This window comes from Halyomorpha halys, unplaced genomic scaffold (assembly GCF_000696795.3).
Source record: "Halyomorpha halys isolate HHAL.00 unplaced genomic scaffold, Hhal_1.1 Scaffold945.1, whole genome shotgun sequence".
NCBI lineage: Eukaryota > Metazoa > Arthropoda > Insecta > Hemiptera > Pentatomidae > Halyomorpha > Halyomorpha halys.
The window spans coordinates 443,119-467,518 of record NW_027107924.1 but is presented as its reverse complement, the minus strand read 5'-3'; the positions used below and the strand labels follow the sequence as shown (position 1 = coordinate 467,518).

The following is a 24,400-nucleotide window of genomic DNA, read 5'->3' as shown; positions in this document are numbered from 1 at the left end:
TATATATATGCCGATTCTTAGGCACCATGGTCGACAACATTGCTATTCAATATATTCAATGCAATTAATAGAGGGAGTTCGTTTGGGCATGAAGGTAATTCATTACTAAATAAAATGAAAAAGCTATAACGATTATGAAACATAAGAAAATCATACGCCGGATTAAATGCTAATTGAATGTAATAAGTTTCACTCGCAACCATTAAAAGGCTTTTAAAACATGCAACAGGTTATAACCGAACCGGGCGGTCACCCTGATATAGCAAATTTAATACTAATAATTTAATACAATTTCCACTAAAAAAAAAATAATAACATAGTAATGTAATAATACTAACAATAATAAATAATATAAAGAGTATTACCGTGTGTCTATCATTGGATTCCTTTGATGATACATATTTGGATACAGAGCACTCATTTACACTAGAGATATAGAGGACTACACAGAAGGAACTCGGGGCACAAACTGGTTGTCCAACCCCTAACCAGGTGCCAACCCCCTACCTACACTACCCTGGCTTCGCACCACCTGGTTCTCTCCGCTCAGCCCACTAGTTGTTCACAAGAGAACGCAACAAAAAATTGAATTACACGAGCGACAGGGTTATAAGTATTTATCGATAAACAGATTATACAAGATCTTTATTAGGATTTAGATCTGACGTAATCGGGATTACAAAAATAGCTAATGAAAAAGTGTTTGTTAAATCATTCGAAAATATTTATGAGGGGGCCATAGAAGGATTAAATTATTTGTTGATCACGCTACATCCAGAAAATAAAATTGTTTATTTAATTTATATAATTGATACAAACCAGGTCAACTGTAAAATAACAATATTGTAAAATTCCTGTATGATTCAAACTGGTACACATATTTTAAACCATGTAAAATTAATAAAAATCATGAGAAATGTGTGATAGAAAACGGTATATGCTATCTAATGAAAATCGTAAAAATATATAACAAAATTTAAGAAGTACAAAGTTGTACTAGCATAATTCATTTTGTTGGAAGAAGATAGTAGACCGAAGATGATGAAGTAGTAGATATTAGGGGTATTCATGATCTATGTTAAATCGTGTTAAATGGAAAAACTCGTGTTAAATCGAAAAAAATTGCCTTCTTTTGCCGTGGTAAAACGAAATAACATTTAACATGGCTGAGAGTCTGTTACTTGGTCAGTTAAATCGAGAATGACGTCACACAATAGACCAGTTGAGATCGCCGCCATATTATTTGTTGTGACTTTCAATACAGTTGTCAATTAGCTCATCTTCATTCTCTTCTTCACAAGTTTGAAGATCAATAAGACACTCATAAGCTAAACTTTCACACAAATTCCACTTTTCACTCACTCTAGGCATGTTTTAATTAATTACTTAAATCAAAACTGAAGTAAACAATAACATGAGGGTCTGGAAGGAAGGTTATAAACATAAAGGCTTATACAACAAGTTGCTGAGAAAATCCGCTAGGGACTCTTATGCATTTAACGTTTAACATGACTTCAAATAGGGCTGCTCACAATCCTATAGTTATAACATTTAACATAGTAAAACATATAACATTTAACACAACATCATGAATACCCATATAATAGTCTATATGAATTTTTATATAAAGTGATAAAAAATAGAAATAGAAGTTTAATCAGGAAAATTTAATATTTCATTGGTAAAAAAAAAAACTAAAATATATACATATATTTTATATAATAAAGAGTTTCAATATGAAAACTATTGTAATAAATCTTATATATACATCCAAATTATATTAATAATTAATGAAAATTAATATCATGAAATATGTAAGATGCGAGACACGACAAAATACATGATGAACATATATAATTAAAAAAAGACAAAAAAATATTCAGTTATACGAGTCAAAATATTTTTTTTCTCTCTCTGCTTCACGTCTAAATAAACTTGTTTTTTTTAAAAAGAAATAACTTGAACAGTATTTATGAAAACTAATTATTACAAGTTTGGAAAAATATTCTAAAACAATTCCGGAACGTCCACACGACAAAACAAAGGAATAAGAGAATGGCCAAGTTCCCAGGTATCGCCGAAAATGAGCATTTTCGGACGTGGGAGTGACATGGGGATTTGGGATTGGACATGGCATCACGAAGGATATGACATGGATCAAACAATGAAGTAGTGTCCAAGAAGACATGTAAGGGAAAGAGAGCGGAAGTAAAACGCATGACATAGAAAAGGAAAAAGTGAAATTCGTAAGGAAAATCCACTATTAAGTTTCCTAGTAAGAATCATTAGGTAGTTCTGAAAAACATCGCAGAATCTAGAATTTATTATATCAAATAATCATGTACATGTCATACAGGCATATAATTTTAAAACTGATGGTTTTAATTACGATCCAACATAAATAAATAAAGTTTTACTAAAAGAAGACAATCACAGGCAATGATGTTTACACGAAATGAAACTCTTATATCCTCAAAAGTCGGGAGACACAGTATGTTTATATTTGAACTGGAAATACTGAACATTATAAGTACTGAACTGACTTTTTAACAGTAAAAAGAACTTCATAGGTGAGTATATACTGCATAATTATATATATATTATACATTAATTTAAAATATCTGTATATAAGTATTAATTTTTTTAAGTATGCACTTATACATAAATTAAGGATGTTAAAATAATTTTTTTTTCTAACAAAAAAAAAGATTTTCCTGGAATCCTCACACAAGACTGAAAAGGCAGGAAACTGCACGTCGATTTCGACTATTATAGCCCTTACTGGACAAACGGACAAAGCTTCCAATCCATTATAAAGACTGATCTCCATGACTGTAATAAGGCCAATCTGGACATACGGAGTTGAGCTTTGGGGCTCCACTAAACCTTCGAAATTCCTCTCGTATACAATCCTTATAATCCAAAATCCTCAATGCTCCATACTTAACCGAAATAGCCCGAACCAGATATTATCCCTTGCATTATAAGCTTCCTAAGTTATCAAACCCACTAGTTTCTAACCTTGCCTCCTTTTCCATTCCTGACAATCTGACGAGGCACCTGAAAAGAAGATGGCAGCTAATGTAAAAACCTGCTACTGTAAAAACGTCATTACAGTGCTAGCAATGAGGAGTTTCTCTACACGCCTGTACATTTAATTGACATAAAATTTACTGGATGTATAATATAATATACAGTTGTAAATTTCAATAAAGACATTTAAAAAAATAAAAAACTGTTATATAACACAGTCGTTTGTACTACACCCTAATAAAGGTCTATAATTTAGGCAGAAACGTTGGCACCCAAATAGCCTTCACTAAGAAGAGCTCAATTTCTATGATCAACTGTATTCTCACCATGAACACTATCAATAGCCTCTTATATTGAAGAAAATTGATTTTTGTTTGCTTATGTTTTTAAAACGTTACATAATGATGAAATCCGGATTAACCGGAGCATGAGTAGCCAGAACATCAGCTGAGTTTAACAGTAAGGTTTCATCGTAACAAAAAGTGAGGTGTTGGTTTTCAGTAGCCCACGTGTACTCAGCAGTAACCCAACACTAGCCGTATCAACACCTCCACTAAATATAGGGATATTATTTTACAAAGTGATATTGATTCTGTTTTGTTTATGTTATATCTTTATGTAATGTTTCAATCTGCTTTTTATTTTTATTTTCATGACATGGTTTCTTTGCAAGGTATGCTTTAACAAATCAGGATTCAATTTCAGCTATGGTGGAATTATTCAATAAAATATCGGGAATTCACAAAAATTACAATGCTTTTAAAATATAAAATATTAAACAATAATAACTATAAACATGGGAAAAAATAAAATGTAGTATTTCGCCAGTTAAAAGGAAGATCCAGACGCCTATACAGAAAAAAATTGAGAAATTTGATAAATATAATTAATATTTAGTAACAATGCTTCTCAGAAACCCTATTGTAGCATAATCCGGGTGGCGGTAAATAAAGGCATCAAAATAATAAAAGAAAACGATTTTTTATTAACCAACGTTTCACCCCATTTGACAGGGCTTCGTCAGGGCTATAAGATTGAAACAGAGATGTCAACTCAGACTATTTCTTTGAATAATAAATCCCATGTTTTTGATGATAGCTTCCAATTTTAAAGGTCTTTTTTTATCTTCGTGGCAGATAAATTTCGTTTTAGGACTATAACACAGCATTAGGACAGTATAACAGTATGATGATTAAAAATTAACAGCTCATAGCTGACTAACAACAACCAAAAAACATACAAGTTGATAAGTAATATATAGGACTAGCAGACCCGCCGATGCTTCGAAATTAATAGATTTAGGGATGTAGATAGATTAATTAAATACAATTGAAAGTTTGATATAAATTAATATATTTACACATTTGATTAATAATTGTTTACTATTTCTATTTTTTTTTTTTTTTATAGCGGCGAATAATATTATATAATAAAAATAAATGGTAAAAAAATAGAAATAACTTCAAGACGACTCAAGCAATCCACACCAAATTTGGGAGTGGCTTTGGGCCGTTTATGCTCATAAGCTGCACCAAACGACACAAACCGGATCTAACAAAACAATTCAGAAAGAGAAGAAGAACTATAAATCAATTTATTTTAGCAAATTTCATGTACACTATTACTCCTACGAAGATAAATATCTTCTATAACTACATTATAGCTCATTAAACTAGCTTTAATTTGATTGCTAATAGACATCTGTACGTCAAATGGTTTTTGAGATATAAATTTTTCAAAATAAATTGACTAACTGATCATTCAGTACGTCCCACGCAATATTTTTATGAAATGTTGCTTTTTAAAAACCTATATTTACCAAATTTACTCTTCTTTAAATGACGTTCTCTTAGGTTTTCTTGTATTGTTCCTACTTTTTAAGATATAGAGCTCCGAATGAAGTATTAGTTTTTTTATCGCTTTGAAACAGCCGCCATATTTTATTCCCCCTACCTATACTTGGCAGACTCATCAATTTCGACTAGTAATTGTACAAAGTTTTCATTAAAGTAATCAAAAATTGGGGTGAGATAACTGCCTTTTGTCTCCTCTTGGGCTCTTGTACTATTGGTATACTTATAATTAGTATATTGGTATACTATAAAATAAAACGATTGAAACGTTTTTCTTAATTAGAAATCGATATTTCGCCCATATAACGGCATTAAATCTAAATTACGGTAATACAGATGCGTTAACAGATTTTTTAGGAGTGAAAGAAAGTTGATATTCGTTTTTAATACCTCAAGAAACCCTGAAAAACGAATTTTCGGCTCAGAGTAAATCGAAAAATCAAAAAAATAGAAATAACTTTAAGACGATTCAACCAATTTTCAAGCAGAGTGGTTTAGGTATGTTTAAATTGAACCGAAAGGCCACAAATTGGATCTAATTAAACAGATTAAAACCGTAGATGTAAAATAAAACGTTTGTCTTTATTTGAAACCAATATTTCGCCTTTATAACGAAAGAAAGTAGGTAAAAAGAGCATACATCCATCTTTCCAACGGATAAATAATAAATGGATAATTGGATGCAGAGGAGTTATGAACGATTATATGAACAATGGCCACAAGGAAAAAAATCCCCCAGTACTATCAAATGAACGGTACAGCAGCGCATAAAATACAACCAAACAAATATTGATTTTTATATATTGAGGTTATGAGGTCGACAGTTCACAAAGTCGTCTACATGAGGTAGCTAGCAGTCATGTTAGCGTAACTAGTACCAATACCTATAAATTCCTGATAGTGCCATAGTTCATAAGATATGCAAAGTATTTATGACATTCTTTTCATGGATGAACCATTTATGTAATGATAAAAATAAATACCAGTCGTATTTTTTAAAATATATGTCTTTCGCTTCATTGATAATATTTTCAAATCATTCAAATTTATTCATTTTCCACTATCAATGACCACAAAGTGCAACTGATACATATGAAATCAAGGAGTTTTAATATGCATTTTCCAACATCCTTAGGTATTACCGTTCTATTACTACAACCAAAACAGATATTTGCTGTTCAAAATGAAACTGATGCAGAGGAATGGTGAGATGTATAGATGGATCTGAGCCGAACCAGGTAGGCAGGCATCCTATCCTGTACGCCTCAGGTCACCAGTCCCTTTCTCCTCTGCTTCTGGTTCAGAAATTTCTCTCTTTAACAAAAACCTCGGTACCGAAATTTCTTACCCTCTTCGGCATTGTAAACGCTACATAGAAGCATTTAAAGAACGTATTGTGTGAATGAGAATCCCCAGACAGTTGTGTTCCCAAGACCATTTGGAGTTTAGGACGAATTTGAAGTTCCATATTAAGAATGAAAAAATACTGACAATTTTTAACTTAAAATTTTCAATTAAGATTAAAAAAAAATTAGTTTTAATTTAATTTGTTTTGCAATAATTGTCATTCAAATATTAAAAATCGTATATCGGAAGATACATAGAGTTAACTTAAATCTCAACACTAAAAAATTTTTTTTTCAGTCTACAATAAATTACGAGACGTATATTTTCACGGAATCCTCATGTAATAACTAAATAAATCAATCAGTGAATTGAAACAAGCAATCAACTGAAGATAGAAAATGAATTTTCAAAGTGCCTTTAATTTTTTTGTTTACTACTTACAAATCTATTTTGGATGTAAAATAAAGTTTCCATAATGGAAGAGTGGGAATGGATAGCCCATGGGTAAGGAACTGTGCAAATAACTCTAAAGACGCAGGTTTGAATCCGGCTGTGGCAAATAATTATTTTTTATTTCACTGTAGCCATGAGTCAACCCTGTGGGTTCAGGAGCCCTCCGAGATAAACCTAGCACATAACAAAATAATATGGGTACACTTAGTTGAGTAAAAATCTAGCGGACGAGCGGGATTCTTATAAATCACCTCTTAGCACAACTGTTGGTCGAGTAACAATACTTCCTTACAGAGTACTGTACCCTTAACCCTTCAAGGGTTAAATCCGTAGCGGTATAGATTTAATTTGTAGTAGAATAAAAGAGTGGAATAGTTGTTATTGTTTTACAATAACTGGCGCTCACGTTAGAGGTTAAGAATGGACAGTCTATAATGTACACATTTTCAGACTATGGCCCTTGTGTTTTAATAGGCGGGGCCAGTGCGGACCAACACTACTTACTAGACCAGAGGTTCAATGCCGACACCACCTATATTATGCCACTACTACCAACAGCCTTCAGTCAACCGACTCGACCTAGGGCATAAATCTATCCGTTCAGCACTCATTTACTTCTTCCTCACTCACTTCGGTGTTTACCAATCCCACAACTATACATGTCTATTCCAAAGGCTGCAATGCTGCTACCAGAATATTCCCTAACGGGCCTATATTCTGCTTAGGGCACATACTTTAATCTGAAAATTTATTTAATTTTTTAAATCGAAATTCGTAATGCGTCGTCCTCGTCTCTTTAAAAAAATAGTAAAAAGGATGATTGAAGAATGAAATTAACTGAAAGTAGAGTTACAAAGAAAAGTTATTTATCATCTCGAATTGATGAATAATGACAGTAAAATCGATAAAAGTAGCTTTCAAATTGTCCTCTTCTTATTCTTTTAGCCATTCTCTGGGACTCAGTTTAAGAAAAGATTTACATACGCTGTGATATGTAAAATAGAGAAAGAGAAGTATACTAGAGCATTAGTGCACAGTAAGCGATCTACAGGAACAACGAGAAGGTAATTAAGTTGAGCGGGTCAACACGGCCGCTGGGAGGGAAAGCCATTCTGTATTCACTCTTTCCAATTTACATAACAAGAGCCGATGGCAATTAGCATAGCTCGTTCATTTCGGCAGTGAACCTCTCTAATGATGGATCATCGCAAGAGTTCGCGGTAGGATCAGAAATGACTTCCAAGTGGTCCTGTGCAACGCAAAAAAGCAGTTGTCAGGAGAAATAGTGGATCTAGGTTAGGTCCTTTGAGAAGAGAGTATCAAAATATGGTAATTTTCTATAACTAGAACATAATGGAGAGTAATCACTCAAGGACACTCTTAGATAAATCTAATTACAATGGAAAAAAAACTGATATAGTAATCCAAGTTTACACTAGATTACTGTTTTTTCTGGGTGATCAACTAGTTTGTCATTACTCCCCAAGTTCACACTATATACAACTTCAGTAAGAAGGTCATCTGATTATCTCATTAATCTAATCTTGTCCTACGTCGTTAGGGAGGGAGCACGATGGAGCTGACACCCTCCACCCACTCACCCCAATAACTTAAAAACGCTAAAATTTAGGAAATTTGATATTTCAAAACCTACTTCAAATAGTTGTACCAGTACGCTTGGAAGAACGACTAAATGTATTTTCATAGGCAGATAATCATGATGGCGGTTAAACAGTTTTTTTTTTTTGTTCTTATTCTAAAAATAGCTTATGGATACTGCTTAGAAAGGTTAGTCTTCCAAAAATGTACGGGAAAGGGCAAATATTATGAAATAAACTCCAGACCTCGGCAAGATTGAGGAAAATTCCGGCAAAATGATTGACAACTTCAATTTTTTTTAATTAGATGCTTTAATATTCAATTAAAAGCTACGACATCATTCCACTGAATGAATTAAAAAAAAACTAATCCAGTCTAACAAAATGAATCACACAGAAAAGCTACTTTATAAGAAGATAGTTGGGTTTCGGTTAATAAGTTACAAAATGGGGGGAAAAACTGTTTAATTATTAATGCTTTTTTTTTTTTTTTTTTTTTTTTTTTACTATTTTGAGCCCTTATTGACTGCCATTCGGACTATCTTTCTCCAATCTGTTACATACGGTTAACTATATAAATGTACTTTTGAATGTTTTCGAAAAAATGGTTTCAAATCCAGTCAGTTGTCATCTTTGTTTCGATCTGACAGGTACTTCTCACTCTGTATACTTGTTCTTTTTATTAATTTTCTTAATATTTCCTTTTCCTTGTTACTACATCTCACCTTTGCCACATTTACTTAACCAATCTGTTAAACTTTTACACCTACATCTTTACCATATTTACAACTGGTTCGAACAAGTATTATTCTACAATTATTACTCTAGTTCTGTATTTAGAATTTTATCACACCTGGGCCCTGTTTCACAATGAAAGCTAATAGTATTAGTTCATAGTACAAGTGTAGAAACTAGTGTGGTAATAATACTAATACTTATTTTTTTCATGATAGTGATTACTATTAGTGATATTACAGGAATTAAAAAATTCTAAAGTACAAGTTACTATTGTACAAGTCTGTGTAATTGAATAAAGATAAATATAAAAGACCAATAGTATTAGTTTGTACTTTATTATGAAACAGGGCCCTTGCTGCATCTATTGATAACTAGTTTTTAGTCCACCTATATGTATACTTCCATAAATTATTTTTACTTAATATATAATTTGTTTTACATGTTTTCGTATGTTCTCTGTATATTTATTGTAATCTTCTGTCAATTCTTACAATCTCTGTATCTTGTTATAATTTAGCTTTGACGAAGCCCTGCAACGTGGAAAGAAACGTTGGTTAAAAAGAAATAATTTTCTTCTACTATTTTCATATCTTTATTTACTGCCACCAGGATTATCTTCCTACAGTCTACTTCATATGGTCAACTATCTTCTTCCAATATAAATAAATTTCAGCATTCAGTATTCTCTCTCGTCTATAATCTCAAAGATTATGCATAATATATCTCACCTGATGGGAATAAAATTGAGATCAAGCGCGAATATAAATAAATATATAAAAAAAAAACAATAATATTATTATAATTGTTAACATTTCAAAGAGTCATATAAAATGTCTTTTGTACTAAAAATCCTTATCTTTCTATCTTTAAGTATGGTATTAGAATCGTATTACAAAAATATTATTTTCACAGGCTAGCAAAATTGGAAACGAAAGGAATTCATAACCTGTATTAAAACACTAAAATAAAAATGCAACAACAACGCAATCTATACATGTGGATAATGCATTTCATTGTAACACTGACCAACGAACAATAATAAAAGAAAACAAAGAATAATTAAAATTCCTGGCATTAAATGAAGACTATTGTACACAACGAACAATGTTTGTTTACAAAGTGGTATTCGTGTTCCTCAAACGCAAACCAGTATGGTCATTACGTGATATTTCAAAACAATCCATAAAAATCAAGGTTAGAAACTGGTAGTCATAAGAAAATACAAGAGTTATTTTCAAGTCGAAATGTGGTCAGACATAATATTATTAATAAATTAATAAGAACAGAAAAATAAAACAAAAAAATCTTGATAATTTAAGCCTTCAATGGTCTTTATATAATAAGCGAAATTTGTGTGATATGCACACCGCACCACATTCTAAAGATAACTTTTCAATCATAGACAATTTTCCAATTTGGTCCCGACAGAAAATTGTCGTAGTTATCTCATTTTGTGAAATATCGTCAATATAAATCCTTATATGAGAACAATCATGCAGAAAGAATTTGAAGTAAATTTAATTAGTTTTCATTTTAGCCTAAAAATGAATGTGAAGGGTCAATGATTCTCTTAAGAATGGGAGTAACCAAAAAAACTAATAAATTTTTATAAATTGATAGATTTATTTATTGATAGATATTACAATCTGCCACACAGTTGTGGGCAATAGGTAATATTGATAAATGATCTCATACATACTAAAATAAAAAATAAAAAAAAAAAAAAAAAAAAAAAAATAAAATAAAATAAAAAACTCTTAAAATACATACAAACAAAAGGATAGACAAATGAACATAATCAGACTATCTGTATGGAAAATAAATAATAAAATAACATAATCCAAAAAAACTGAAGATACAATTTGGAAATTGTTTTAAGTTATTATTTTTTTTTTTTTTTTTTTTTTTTTATCACATTAACATTAACCCGAAATTATCAATTTCGTATAAATTTTGATAATATTTAATGACAATCTTGCAATCAACAGCAAGAATTTGAAATTGAGATTGAATCCTTGGCGAGATTGTAAGTTCATCGAACGCTAAGCAGGACCAAGTATTGGAACACTGAACTAGGGTACACCAGGTGCATATCCTGAAAGAGAACTTATTTACAGATAAATGTAGTCTTTGCTTCAGGACGCATGAATAAGATATTGGCAGGACGAGACTACTTGATTTTCTCATTCATTAACCAAGTTGAACAGTTAACGTTGAAAAATTCAGTACAAGCTTTTTCAGCTTTGGTATAATAGTACACGAGGTGATAAAAGTCATTTATTTCACCCCAATTTTTGATTACTTTAATGAAAACTATGTATAATTACTAATCAAAATTGATGAGTCTGCCAGGTATACTTAAGAGGAAAAAAAAGTGTATGTTGGGAACTATAGCAGCTCTACTTGAGACCATATTTAAAAAACTTTACTTTACTTTAAAAGTTGTTCTACTAGGTTTTCTAATGTAAGTAGTTTCAAGGATATGTACCTCCGAATGAAAACTCAATTTTTTTAAATATTTTGAAACTGCCGCCATTTTTTATTCCCCCTAGTTATACTTGGCAGACTCATCAATTTTGGCTAGTAATTATACGTAGTTCTCATTAAAGTAATAAAAATAGGGTAAAATAACTGGCTTTTTTTTTTTTTTCCACCCGGCTTTTGTACTATCACTTGCACGGGAAATATCCATCACGTGGAGAAGGGGCGAATTAATATTCCATGGATAAAATATGTAGATATTATTAAATTAATAAAGTGTTATTAAGTTATATCTGGTTTTTGACTACAACCATTTCTATGTATGTATTTCATTTTTCTTGGGAAATTGGTCAATGCTTGATGAGTTATATCGTGAAAAGTAATGGTTGAATTTAAAAACAAAACAAGCAATTGTGTCAAGCCCGTAGTTTTGGAGTTTAGTAACAAATGGAAAAAGGTTCTAGATTCTAAAAAATAATAATAATCATAAAAAGTTTTTGGTTATTTTATAAAGTAGAAAATGATATTTTCTATAGAAAAATAAAATTATTTTTCGTTGATATGTGTAATTAACGAATTATAAGGTTCTCTTTATTTCCATACTCTGTGCAAATTCGTTTACGAATGACATCTTGCCCTGCTAATAAAAGATCCAGTTTTTATTCCGTCATTAAATTCTTAATGGAAATATTAAACCCAATCTGGCAGGTTCTAATTTTAAGTGGCAATATTTTCTTTCATTAAGCTGGATTAGGAATGATCTGCGTAGAAATATGCAATGAAGGCAAGATTATTAACTTGGTTTTAATGTTTAGCCATGATAAAATGATTATATTTTAATAAAATATAAATATTTAAATGAAATAATTTGGGTCAAAAACACTCTTTATTATTTCTTTAAATAATGAAACTAAACATTTTAAAATTTAATAGAAAACTGACAAAATGGGGCAATTTGATTGAAATTAATGACCTGGGCAGAATAGTCTGCAGAACGTTTTTAATTATAGGATGTAAGATGGAAATTTATATTTAACATTGTCCTTGAGGATTTTTTGAGACTCAACTTAGATACAAATTATTTTATTTAAACATTAGAACACGTCTCAAAAATGTGAAAACACTATATATATATATTCTTAATTCAAAACAATTTTGATCCTTTTTTTCCTCTCAACTTTTATTCTTTAAAATTTCTTCAACGTTTCAGCCCTCAGGCCATTCTCAAGGATACCACCTTCAATATTGATGTAATTTATTTTTAAATTTTTTAAATCTTAAAATTGCAGGCTAATTGCCCTTGTCACATATAAGTTTTTCTAAAAAAAATTATATCTTAGATTTGAAACCTTTTTACAAAAACTTTTTCCTTCCTTACTTTACTTTATTTTATTTACAACTTCTATTACAAGTTTTTGTAAAAAAGTTTTAAATCTAAGATATAAAATTTTTTAGAAAAAGTTATATGTGACAAGGGCTTGCAATTTTAAGATTTAAAAAGGAAATTACATCAATATTGAAGGTATCCTTGAGAATGGCCTGAGGGCCGAAACGTTGGAGAAATTTTAAAGAATAAAAGTTGAGAGGAAAAAAAAGGATCAAAATTGTTTTAAATTAAGAATAAACTAAACCACCCTCAAAGAAGCATATATAAAATAATTAATCTAATTATATATATAATAAATAAAAATTTAGTCAAAGATATATGGAATATAAACAGCAGAACTCTTTTAATACTTTTAGAATGAAGAGACTAAATCTAAATTGATCCCATAGGTAATTTGTTTGTAAAAAATAGTCCAGGCAAAATTATATTTATTTAGCAGCCAGTGCATAGGAAAACCATTTACTAAGCATGAAAAAAAATGAATGGAAGTAAGGAGGTTGGAGTCTATATTAGGGGTATTCATGATCTTTGGTTTAACATGTTAAAGCGTGTTAAATGGAAAACTCATGTTAAATCGAAAAAAATTGCCTTCTTTTACCGTGGTAAAACGAAATAACATTTAACATAGCTGAGAGCCTGTTACTTGGTCTGTTAAATGGAGAATGACGTCACACACTACACCAGTTGAGATCGCCGCCATTGTTATTGTGAAAGCTCAGTTCTTTCGTGTGTTTGTGGTATTCATATCCCTGTTATTAAACCAGAATGGATAATTTTAATGATACATTTGAGAAAAAAAAACAGTCAAAAAAAAAAAGTAATTTCATTAACTATCTGAAAATTTGTAAACGCTCGCCAGATAAAAATCTCACTATATGAACCATGTAATTATTCTTAGGGGACATATGTCCCAGAATAAAATTATTTTTTCATTTCATTTCATAAGCTAAACTTACACACAAATTCCACTTTTCACTCACTCTAGGCATGTTGTAATTAATTACTTAAATCAAAACTGAAGTAAACAATAACATGAGGGTCTGGAAGGGAGGTTATAAACATAAAGGCTTATACAACAAGTTGCTGAGAAAATCCGCTAAGGGCTCTTATGCATTTAACGTTTAACATGACTTCAAATAGGGCTGCTCACAATCTTATAGTTATAACATTTAACATGGTAAAACATTTAACATTTAACACAACATCATGAATACCCCTATTATGTTTCTTGAATATCTAACCAAATGCTGAAACAGATCTGGTTTAATCATGAAACAAACTTCATTAATAATAACAACAATAATAATAATATTATTATGTTTTGGAGGCTCTTGAGGTTCAGTCAATAATGAAACAACTATATCGTCGCGACAAGTAAAGAGAACAAAAAAAGATGTTTAGTAGTAAATGTTTTATGAATTACCTCTGTCGTTTTCTAATTAATTCATGGATTGTTAGACTCCTCGCCACTTCTGCGTTTTCCGTCTTGAAAATCTCTACACCAATCTCTTCCCGATGCACTTCAGATAAAAAATTACCAGTTTTAAAGATTATTGATTTTTCTGTATGTTTAATAGTCATCATGATGAAAAATTATGAACGACAACTGAGATACACACTCGTGCCTCTATGAACCTCGAGAAATATAAGATACGACTCAAATGTTAGATATGTTATCGTACTCACATTGTTATTGTATTCGTGACAAAGGGTTTTAACGATGGCTATGACTATAAGGCATCAACAAGTGTGTTATTTTATGGCTAATCTTTCTGAATCGTTCCAATGTAAATTTATAAATTTATTCAGTTTTTCGTAGCTAGGTCTACCAATAGGTAGTTTCTCTACACGCCTACACGACATATCACTCCATTTTAACTGAGATCAAATTTACTAAATGTATTATAATGTACAGTTATAAATAGCAATAAATAAATAAATAAAATATTTTGATTCATTAGTAATTAACTATTAGTATAATAATTCAGTATTTTACAAAATATTTCAGTTTACTTTTGTTTCATCTAGAAATTTTCGCATGACTGTGTTCAAAATTTTATTAAAATTATTTACCTCAGTTGTTTTCTTATTTTCAATTATTTACTTTTTATTTTTAATTAATATGTATATATGGTATGATAAGTGTGACATAATGTATTATTTCAGTAAAAGTTAAAAAAAAAATCTAATAAACTTTATTAAACTACACGTGGAATTTTCAGTTTTTTCCTGTTATAGAATATGTTAATTAACAGTAAGTTATTGACGGTTTATTCTTCGTTTTTTAAATAGTTTCTATGTTCCTTTATTTCTACCTTCAAAAATGTTTAGACATTGTATTTCTAATAAGTTATATTTTAAATAGTTTTATTTTATTATCCTTGTATGTTTAAACATTTTTTTTGTAGTTATTTAAATCTTGGCTAATAGTTTTATTTATTTTTTTCTTTTGTACCCCAAGATTTTTTTGTCTTTCACTTTTTCTTTTAAATTATTTTTTTTTCTTATCTTGAATCTATTAATATTTTTTTAAATTTTATTAACAAGGTCGATCTGTATATCTCTCGAACAGAGGTTCTCAACCCTCTTTTGGTACTAGGAAGAAAATGGCGAGTACCTTTTCGCAGGAGTAGGGAAATGATGGAACCTCTACATTATCAATAAATACAAATAAAGTCTTTTCAGCAAAATCTAGAAAAGGCCCAGTTGAATACCTACACAATACCTGTGCAAAATGTGAAAAAACTGTGTTAAATTGATGTGGAATGACCCATTTCTAAATAATTTCCTAGAAACTATGTAAAATAAAATAAAATAAATAATATAATAATTTTACTTTTGAAGATTGGTAATGCCAAGAAAAAATAATATTCCAACATTAAAAGTATGTATCATATATTTCGTCTTAGCAATATTATCCATCGATTATAATTTTACTCTAGAATAATAATTTGTCAAAAATATTTGCAATATATATATCAATATATACCGTTCATATCCGTTTGGAAATTTCATGTTGTTGTTTATATTTTTAGTAATATATATTACTATTATTTTACGTTTGGAATTATGAGTATGTCTTGTTATTAGGAATGTAATGTCATGGAAATATATATTTTTCTGAATTGTAATTCATAGTCATCCTGATGATGGCTTGATAGCCGAAACGTAGGGCAATCTTACCATTCATTATTAAATAAATATACTGCTACTTAAAAATTGTCCTATGTATCAGACATAAACGTATTTAAGACCTGATTGGAAACTTGACATGGCAACAACTAATTTCACTGATACCTTTTCCACTGATTCCCAATCATCAATTAAAGTAAATTAAATGCAAACGGTAATATCCATTAATGGAATGGTAAACCACTGCACGCCAACTGCATCCAAGAACTTTCACACGGAAATATAAATTTGAGGTCATTGATCGGAGATCTGGATGGCGGGGGTGTCTGGGGTCAGCATTTAACGGGATTTCGCAAACTGGACCAGAGAAAGTAGTTCTCCTTTCGGAAAATATCTCGACTGGGAGCGCCTCGGGCAATTTTGCACAAGGGGCCGATGGCCAATGGCCGTCTATATATGGCTTACACTAATTATCAATGCGGGAAATTAAATATTGTTAATGACAGAACAAGAAATTCTAGTTTATACGGATTTTAAATAAATCTTGAATCGCATCTCCGTTATTTTTATAGTTTAATCATTATTCCAACTTTAAAAATAATCAGCATTTAAAATAGATTTTTTTTATTACCCCTTTCCTGGCATTTATGACATACAGGGGGAGGGTTATCTACAGTTTACCACCCTATTCTAACCAAGGTGGGGGGACAAGTTATCATTTTATGGGACCACTACAGAAATAAAAGTCAACCCTCCAGGCCGGATTCGAACTGGCGGTGCTGTAGTCAAAGTTGAAGCTTTAATTCGCTCGACGACTAAACCTCGAACGGCCCAGGTGCAAGTTTTTTTCCTCTCCAGACTGAAATAGCTTTTTTTTTTTAATAAAGAATTCTCACCAGGATTAAGATTATGAAACCGGCAGTTGGCATCCCCAACATTTACAAACGGAGAATTTCTGTATTTGTATATAAGACATGATATGTTAGACAAATTAATGTATTTGATCTGTACAGATTAGTTATATCATTGATATTTTTAAAACAAATAGTATTCCTGCGCATAATGTTTACTAACTGAGCACCTTAGTCAACTAATGCAGACGTCTGTTTATGTTGATGGTGATAAGGCTCCGGTTGCTAGTGATGGGGATGGACCGGCGATTTCTTCTCTATGATAGCATGCAGGTGGCTTCCTGGAGTTCTATCAATAACACTTTATGTTTTAAGCTTAATGTTACTACTTATTACATTAATTGCGTAATGAACTCATGCTGCTCATATATCATAATTTTATCGTTCTGTAATACATTTTTTATAAATATTGTCCAGGAGTAATCTATTCAATTCTATTTTTGGTTATCCTGTTCTGAATGTGCATTAATAGTATTCCTAGTTCTGAATTGAAGTTGTCACGAAATCAAAATGGCTCTAATTTTTCCACACTCTTTTTTTTCCGTTTTTTGTGGTGAGTTGGGTTATTGCCTACCTTCGCCGAGATTTGCTGTTAGTTCTTTATTTTCAGATATGTGGCAATATACTCAATTAAAAAAAACAAAATTTTTATGTGAAACGTTGCTGTCAAAATCCACAGACTATTGGTAAACTAATATACTACCCTTTCTTTAACTCTTTCCTCGGATTTTTTTATCGTGTTTTATGAAAATTAGAAGATCCCTAAAAGTTTCTTTATTTTCATTACCTTTTGCTTTGCTAAGTAACTGTTAAAAGGTATCAATAAGGCTATTGACTGTCCATTTATTTTATTTCCGAGCCTGTAACGATTCTGTAAATGAGGATAGTCTCATTTTAGTAAATTTTAACAGACATTGTCCTGAAAAAAACAACCAACTCTAGTCAGTGATCCCTATGTAAGATTTCAAAATTTAAAATGAATCAAGCCATCCATTCTATAAAGTCTGCATAATGTTTTGGCGAGCAGACTTAGGTTTGGTAAATCCCCAAGAAACGACCAAATCTCTTTGTTATGCAGGACCCAGTTTTTATTAACCCAGTTCGCGAGAGGAAAAAGAATGATTTTGTATTCCGAGGAAAGGAGAAAAATATATTATGTAAGATATATCCTTCTGTAGTTCAGATGCTTTTCCTATTTGTCAATTTTTTTAGCATGCCTAAAACGGTAATAGAAACTATTACAGACATTTGGTTGTTTTCAGAAAGATTTGAATTGAACTCGATGCAAATAAGTGTACTATGCAATATTACGGAAAACTTTCATTTATTCATTTAAGCAAATAAAATGATCCAGGTAAATTTATCGGCATAGATAATAATCAGAAACGTTGGCAAAGAGCAGTGGTTCGAGATAAAGGATCGGAAACAGACATAACTTCTAAGGCGACTTTTACGTCTTACGACGTTTATAATTCTAAAAAGATTCACTGCGATGAAACTGCTTCATGAGCCAACTCGGGGCATTCGGAGCCAAGTTTAGCTAATAACGTCGTCGAGTGAATATCAGGATATATTCTATCTGCAGTTTAGATTTTATCAATTAAAATTTTAATTACAATTTAATTTCGCACAAAACATCTATTAATACAAAAACTGTTATAGTTTGCATATATACATGATATAGTAAAATAATGTGGTCAACATTCTACAGGATAGTCCTTAACCCATTGGAGGATCAGCTCAGCATTTTGTGTACAAATAACTTGGCTGTATAGATGGTGTGGATGTGTATTTATTTTTATTTTACTAAAATTTTTTAATTTAAAGAAAAATTTAAATAAAGTATGAGTTGACGGGATAACTTAGGAGTCTACACAACGCAGAACTGAGGGAACTGCGCCCGGTAAATACATCTTAAATTATATTGGAAGAAGATAGTTGACCGTATGAAGTAGATTGTAGGAAGAAAACTATTTATTGTTAGCCAACGTTTCGCCCCACTTTACAAAGCTTAGCAAGGGCTAGGAGAAAAAACAAGATACAAATATTTTAAAACTCAAAAAATATTAAAATAAAAACATTTCGAAACAATGTTATGTTTATAAAGTATATAAAAAAAAAGAATTTACAATAACAATATAAGGAAGTATGCATGTAGGTGGACTGGAGTCACTAATAAATATAACCAGGTGATAAAAGTTCTAAATATGAATCTAGATTAATAAATTGTAGGAGACTACTCATTAAAAATAGTTATAAATATATAAAAGAGATAGGTATAAAAGGTGGAACAAATAGGTGAAGTAGATATATAGGTGAGGCATATGTAAAATGGAGATATTAAGAAAATTGATAAAAATAAACAATAAACATAGAGGTAATCATCTGTCATATTGAAACAAGGAACGACTGAGAAAAATGGGGGAAGTCAGGTATACAAAAATGTCCCCATTTCCTAGGCTAACACTTAAGAAGGGTAAGATTTTTTATAATGTATAGGTAGGTAACTAACCGAAACATCAGTTTTGTCATCTAGCCCTGACGAAGCCCTTCAAAGTGGGGCGAAATGTTGGTTAAAAATAAATAGTTTTCTTCTAATATTTTAATACCTTTATTGATCGCCATCCGGACTATCTTCCTTCACATTATAGCAGCGCGACAAATAAGATAAACGTGTAAGGTTGTCACAACCTACATGGTGACGAACAGATCTCTACAATGTTTATAAATTTTGAACCGACCGGTAAACGTCTGAGGGAACGTAGATGGGAGGATTGCGCTAAATCTGATTAGGTACATTAGGATTTGGGGGAGGGGAGAGGAACGTCACTGGACAGATGTATGTAGAGAATAATTGGTGGTATGGGCAATAAACCTTCGGGTTAGCTAAACCTGTATTATTATTATCATGTATACAAAATATTTTTTAATCAGTTTGATTTCATTATATTCATTTATAGGTATCACATTTGTACTTTATTTTCGTTTACTTTATTTTATTTTATCATTACTATTTTTTTAATTGATGGAATACTTGTGATCATTTAAGTTTTTTTTTTTATGAATATTCAGAACACAAGTACTTATTGTGGAAGATTGTATTATTATTCTTCAATAACAATATCCAAAAATTTACTAACCTCATTCAGACCATCTTATAAACTGAAATAATCACGCATAAAATCAAAGTATAATATTAATGACAAATATTGTACATATGTTTACACACACCAACTATACAAGCTATTTTTGTAAGACTTACAACGGGGGTTGATCAAGTAAATTCGTAAGTTTATAATACTATAAACGACGACGAATTCGCTGCAGTTTACCCGAAAATACAGGAAAATACTTATAAACTTATATAAAAGTTTATGTCAGAAGTAGGGGAGATGAATTCTTATAATCGTGCTTCTAACATAAAAGTTATGATAGTAGTCTCGTTACTACCACTGTATTCGTCGGGTGACAGGCATGAGTGTATTATAAATACTTAAATTTAAAAAAAATGTAACTGTACTTGTCGATCCCCCATTTTGTAAATAGATTTCGGAGAAAAATAAAGAAGAGACGAAATTAAACTACTAATAAGAAATTAACTTCCTAATATATATCTCAAAAGGGAACTGAGATGCATCATGCATTATTATTCATTGAAATATTTCATTCAAAAATGCCATCTAAGTGGTTTGTGCAACGATTTGTAAACGAAGCAGCTCCATGGTTAAAGCAGGTCTGACGTTAAAGTTGTTTACCATTAGATGATTCATGTTACTTGCATCGCTGGTTTAAATAGTGTTAAATAAGGAACGCGAATTAATTCCAAACAAACAAGCTAAGGTAATAATGTCACAGCATATTTCAACCAGAAAGTGTAATGGACTGTCCCCTGCCTCCAAAGTGATTTAAACAAAATAGAGAATATGGTTAGAAGTTGCTTTGTTTCATCATATTGCAACTTACAGACAAAATCTGTATTAAAAATTTATTTAAAAAGATATTTATATATAATGAAAATTCATGTTTGAGACAGATTTCTTTATTAGTTATAATAAAAACATCCATTTTTTTTATATAAAGGAGAAACCAAACAATTATTGGAATAAGAGTATATCACCATAACAATGATGTAAAAAATGAGGATAAAACAGCATTTGTGCATATATATAAAATCATATATAAAAAATTTGAATCAGCATTATGATGAAATTTTAAGCAAAGTTAATTTATGATCATAATTGTTTTCTTTTTTTGTTAAGATAAATAATATATAATTAAAATTATATATAAAATTTAAAAAAATAGGTTTTTGTAAATACTAATATAAATGAATTAATAAACTGGAATAAAACTGAAAATAAGATATGGCAAACCTGAGATGTTGAGGTAGGTAACTCAATGTGGTGTTGATATAGTGATTAGACCAAATAGACATTGTAAACTTATTATCATAGTAATCGTAAGTGTGAAAATAATAGTAATTTAGCACATTATGATGAAGATTAATTTATTACATTGTATCCTAATTTAAGATGTTTAATAGGACAAAGGCATAATGACCTGCAATTATGTGATAACCAATATTTGCCTGTAATAGTGTGAATAAGGTAGGAAATGTATTATTTCATAATGTTTTTAAAATTAATTGATAATGAATGAAATATATTAAATAATTGTTTTTAATTGATAGATCCTTGAAAATAGCCGGAATGGCTGAAACGTAGGATTGTAGAAGAGAGAAAGAAATACTTTATTCATTCATGCTGCCCAAATACATCGGGCTGCTACATTACACAGCATACTAAACAAACCGTGATCGGACATGTATAAATTACATATTTTATATAATATAATAAAATAGAAATAAAACATTTTTTTTCCCCACAGTTTTCTTTCACTTTTCTTTTACAATTTATACCAGTCTACACACTAAATACAAGTTTTTCAATCTATCCTTTTTTTCTTTCCCTTCTATTTCACAATTTTTATTTCATTTGATTGACAAATTCCCCTATATAACAAATATTAAAAATAATAAAGCAATAAATAAAACAACAAACAAGATATGTGATGTATGCATGCCATCCCTCCTCTGGATAACTCCCTTAAGGGTTGATTAATCATTAATTTCCATGCATGTGGTGGTGGATGATTAATTTAATGATAATAATGTATTGAGAATATATTTATGTTTTTGCTATAACTATTAAAGATATTATAAATAACAAAATAATTGTTTTAGATCTTGCTTTTAAAATAGCTTGATTATTTATCAGCATAATTTAGGTGGAACAAGAAAACAAATTATTTAGGACTAGTTATGAATGAAAATGAGTGGACCGTATCGGAATTTAATGGTGGACTCTAAGGATAGATTTTATTAAAGGCGCATAATTAACTTTACATTATATTTTTTAACATATGGTACTAACCAAAACAATAAAATTAAATACACAAAATGAAAAATAAAATTTGATACAAAAAAAAGAAATTAAATTTGGCCAAATTGAGATTTTCTGTTTATATTTTTACTTTGAATGATTTTTTTTTTCCTATTAAATAAATAATTTTGATTGACCAATTAATATTGTCATAGTTTCATGCTCACTGGATGGATCTTACTTAATTTTTTTATTTTTTCATTCATAATCATGTCTTTCTTTTTTGACTCTGGTTGAGCTTAATTCATCTCAATCATTGTTCATAATTACTAGTTAAAGAAATTAAAATGGTTTCTTTAAGTTATAGTAATACAATTGGGCCCAGGTAGATCTTTGATTGTTTTCTATGGTGATTAAATGATTTGTGTCTATACAAATGGATTAGTTTCATGTTTTGAATTACAGTAAAGGATGTAGTCCTTAAACCTCTCTCTCATTTTGGGTTTATTTCTGGAACTATTTAACAACTTTAATAAACAATTTATCTCATTAAATAGAAATTGACATAGGAGTAGGAAGATTAACATAAGAAAAAGATGGAGAAAAAAAGCAAAGTAATCTTAAACAACTATAAAGTTGTTTAAAAAACAAAAACAAAAAAAAAAAGTTTACAATATTTTAAAACAGTAAAAGAACATTCAAATGGAAATAATACAACTTCTGAAGGAGGCTCAAGATTAAGTTGTTACTAACAATGTTTGATAACAAGTGTGGAAGTTGAAAGCTCTTTATCTCAATTAAAGCAATTTCAAGAGACAAGAGGTGAGGATTTACTAATATAAATCTATAAATGTTTACAATTAATCCATTTTAACTAATTTATATAGTATGAAGTATTAATAAATTAAAAAATGTAACATTATTTTAATTTTTTAAAGTGATGTTACTTATTTATTGATTTTTATTCTACATCTTTTTTTTTTGTAGGTATCGAACTTCCAGGTCCTTCATGCCTTATTGGGAGGAATGATTCTATATTATAATTTACTAGAACTGCTAATAACCTGACGAAGGTGGCCAGAGCGAGCGCTCCCATTGGCAGTAGAGCCGGGATGACAAGTTATTTTGGATAGCAACACCTGTTCTCTGCTAATTAGTTCATCAATGAGCCTTCTCATGAATCAGCTGGCTAAATGAGTCGGATCTGGATGAATTTGGCAACTGAAGGCTTAGGGACCTTGCCGGGAGTATTATATCGATCACTACCCACACTCAGGTATAGGTACTGTTGTATTTAGCCTAGAACCTTTTTTTATTTTGTACAAGTTTTTAAATGTAACTTGACTGCAACTGGAAACTGTATCTAAATATATCAGTTAAAATGGAACATACCCAAGAAGATTGAAGTAGGTGGGGCGTCTTTATTTATGCAAGACAAAATTACCTTGCTTCCTGCAATTCGCTTTTCTTTTCTTCGAGGGTATGTAAATGGCAAAGGAAAAAAAAAATCGATGTTTCTAAATATTTGGAATTAAAAACTAGTTTTTGTAATAAAATTTAAGATAGGGAAAAGTAAAAAAGGCGTTGTTTTCTTGGATTCACTAAATTTAATCGTTTTTTGGAAAATTTTAATAACTTATTTTAATCTAAAATTTAGATCAATATACAAAATTCAATCGTTTCTTAGATCCACTACAAACTTATTTTCATCTAAAATTTTGATTTATTAACAAATTTTATTTTCGCTTTAAATTTTTTAAGTTAATTAAATTTTAAAAATATTTTTACTATTATAAACAGATAATCTAGCGATGGTTTTTTAAACCGGATACAAACGTTTGCCCTTTCCCAGAATACCAACATATTTAAAATGCTTGGCGAAGAATGTGGTGTGGTGAAGAATCTTTGTTGACTAAATACAGTTAGAATATTTAATTTCTTCTCAAATAATGTAATAGAAAATAAAATTTGAAGTACATTAGATCTTGTATATATAGTTGACTGTAAAAATTGATATATAGGAAGATGGCTAGGGTTGCGGTCAAAGGAGAAACAAAAATAGTTTACAACTATTTATTTTCCGACG

At 30.2% G+C, this 24,400-nt stretch overlaps 1 protein-coding gene across 7 annotated transcripts in view; it reads right to left on the bottom strand.

The window, feature by feature from the left end:
* Positions 1 to 24,400, bottom strand: part of msi (musashi) — a 562,348-nt gene that overhangs the window by 137,427 nt on the left and 400,521 nt on the right. The window contains exon 1 of one of the 7 annotated variants that reach the window (XM_014431087.3): positions 366 to 570. The exons of 5 other annotated variants lie outside the window; for them this stretch is intronic. In XM_014431087.3, the coding sequence (XP_014286573.1) occupies positions 366 to 421 (56 nt within the window). In that variant the 5' untranslated portion in view covers positions 422 to 570. Of the gene's footprint in view, positions 1 to 365; positions 571 to 24,400 lie in introns of those variants that run through there. One more of the 7 variants, XM_014431092.3, reaches the window with a different exon arrangement.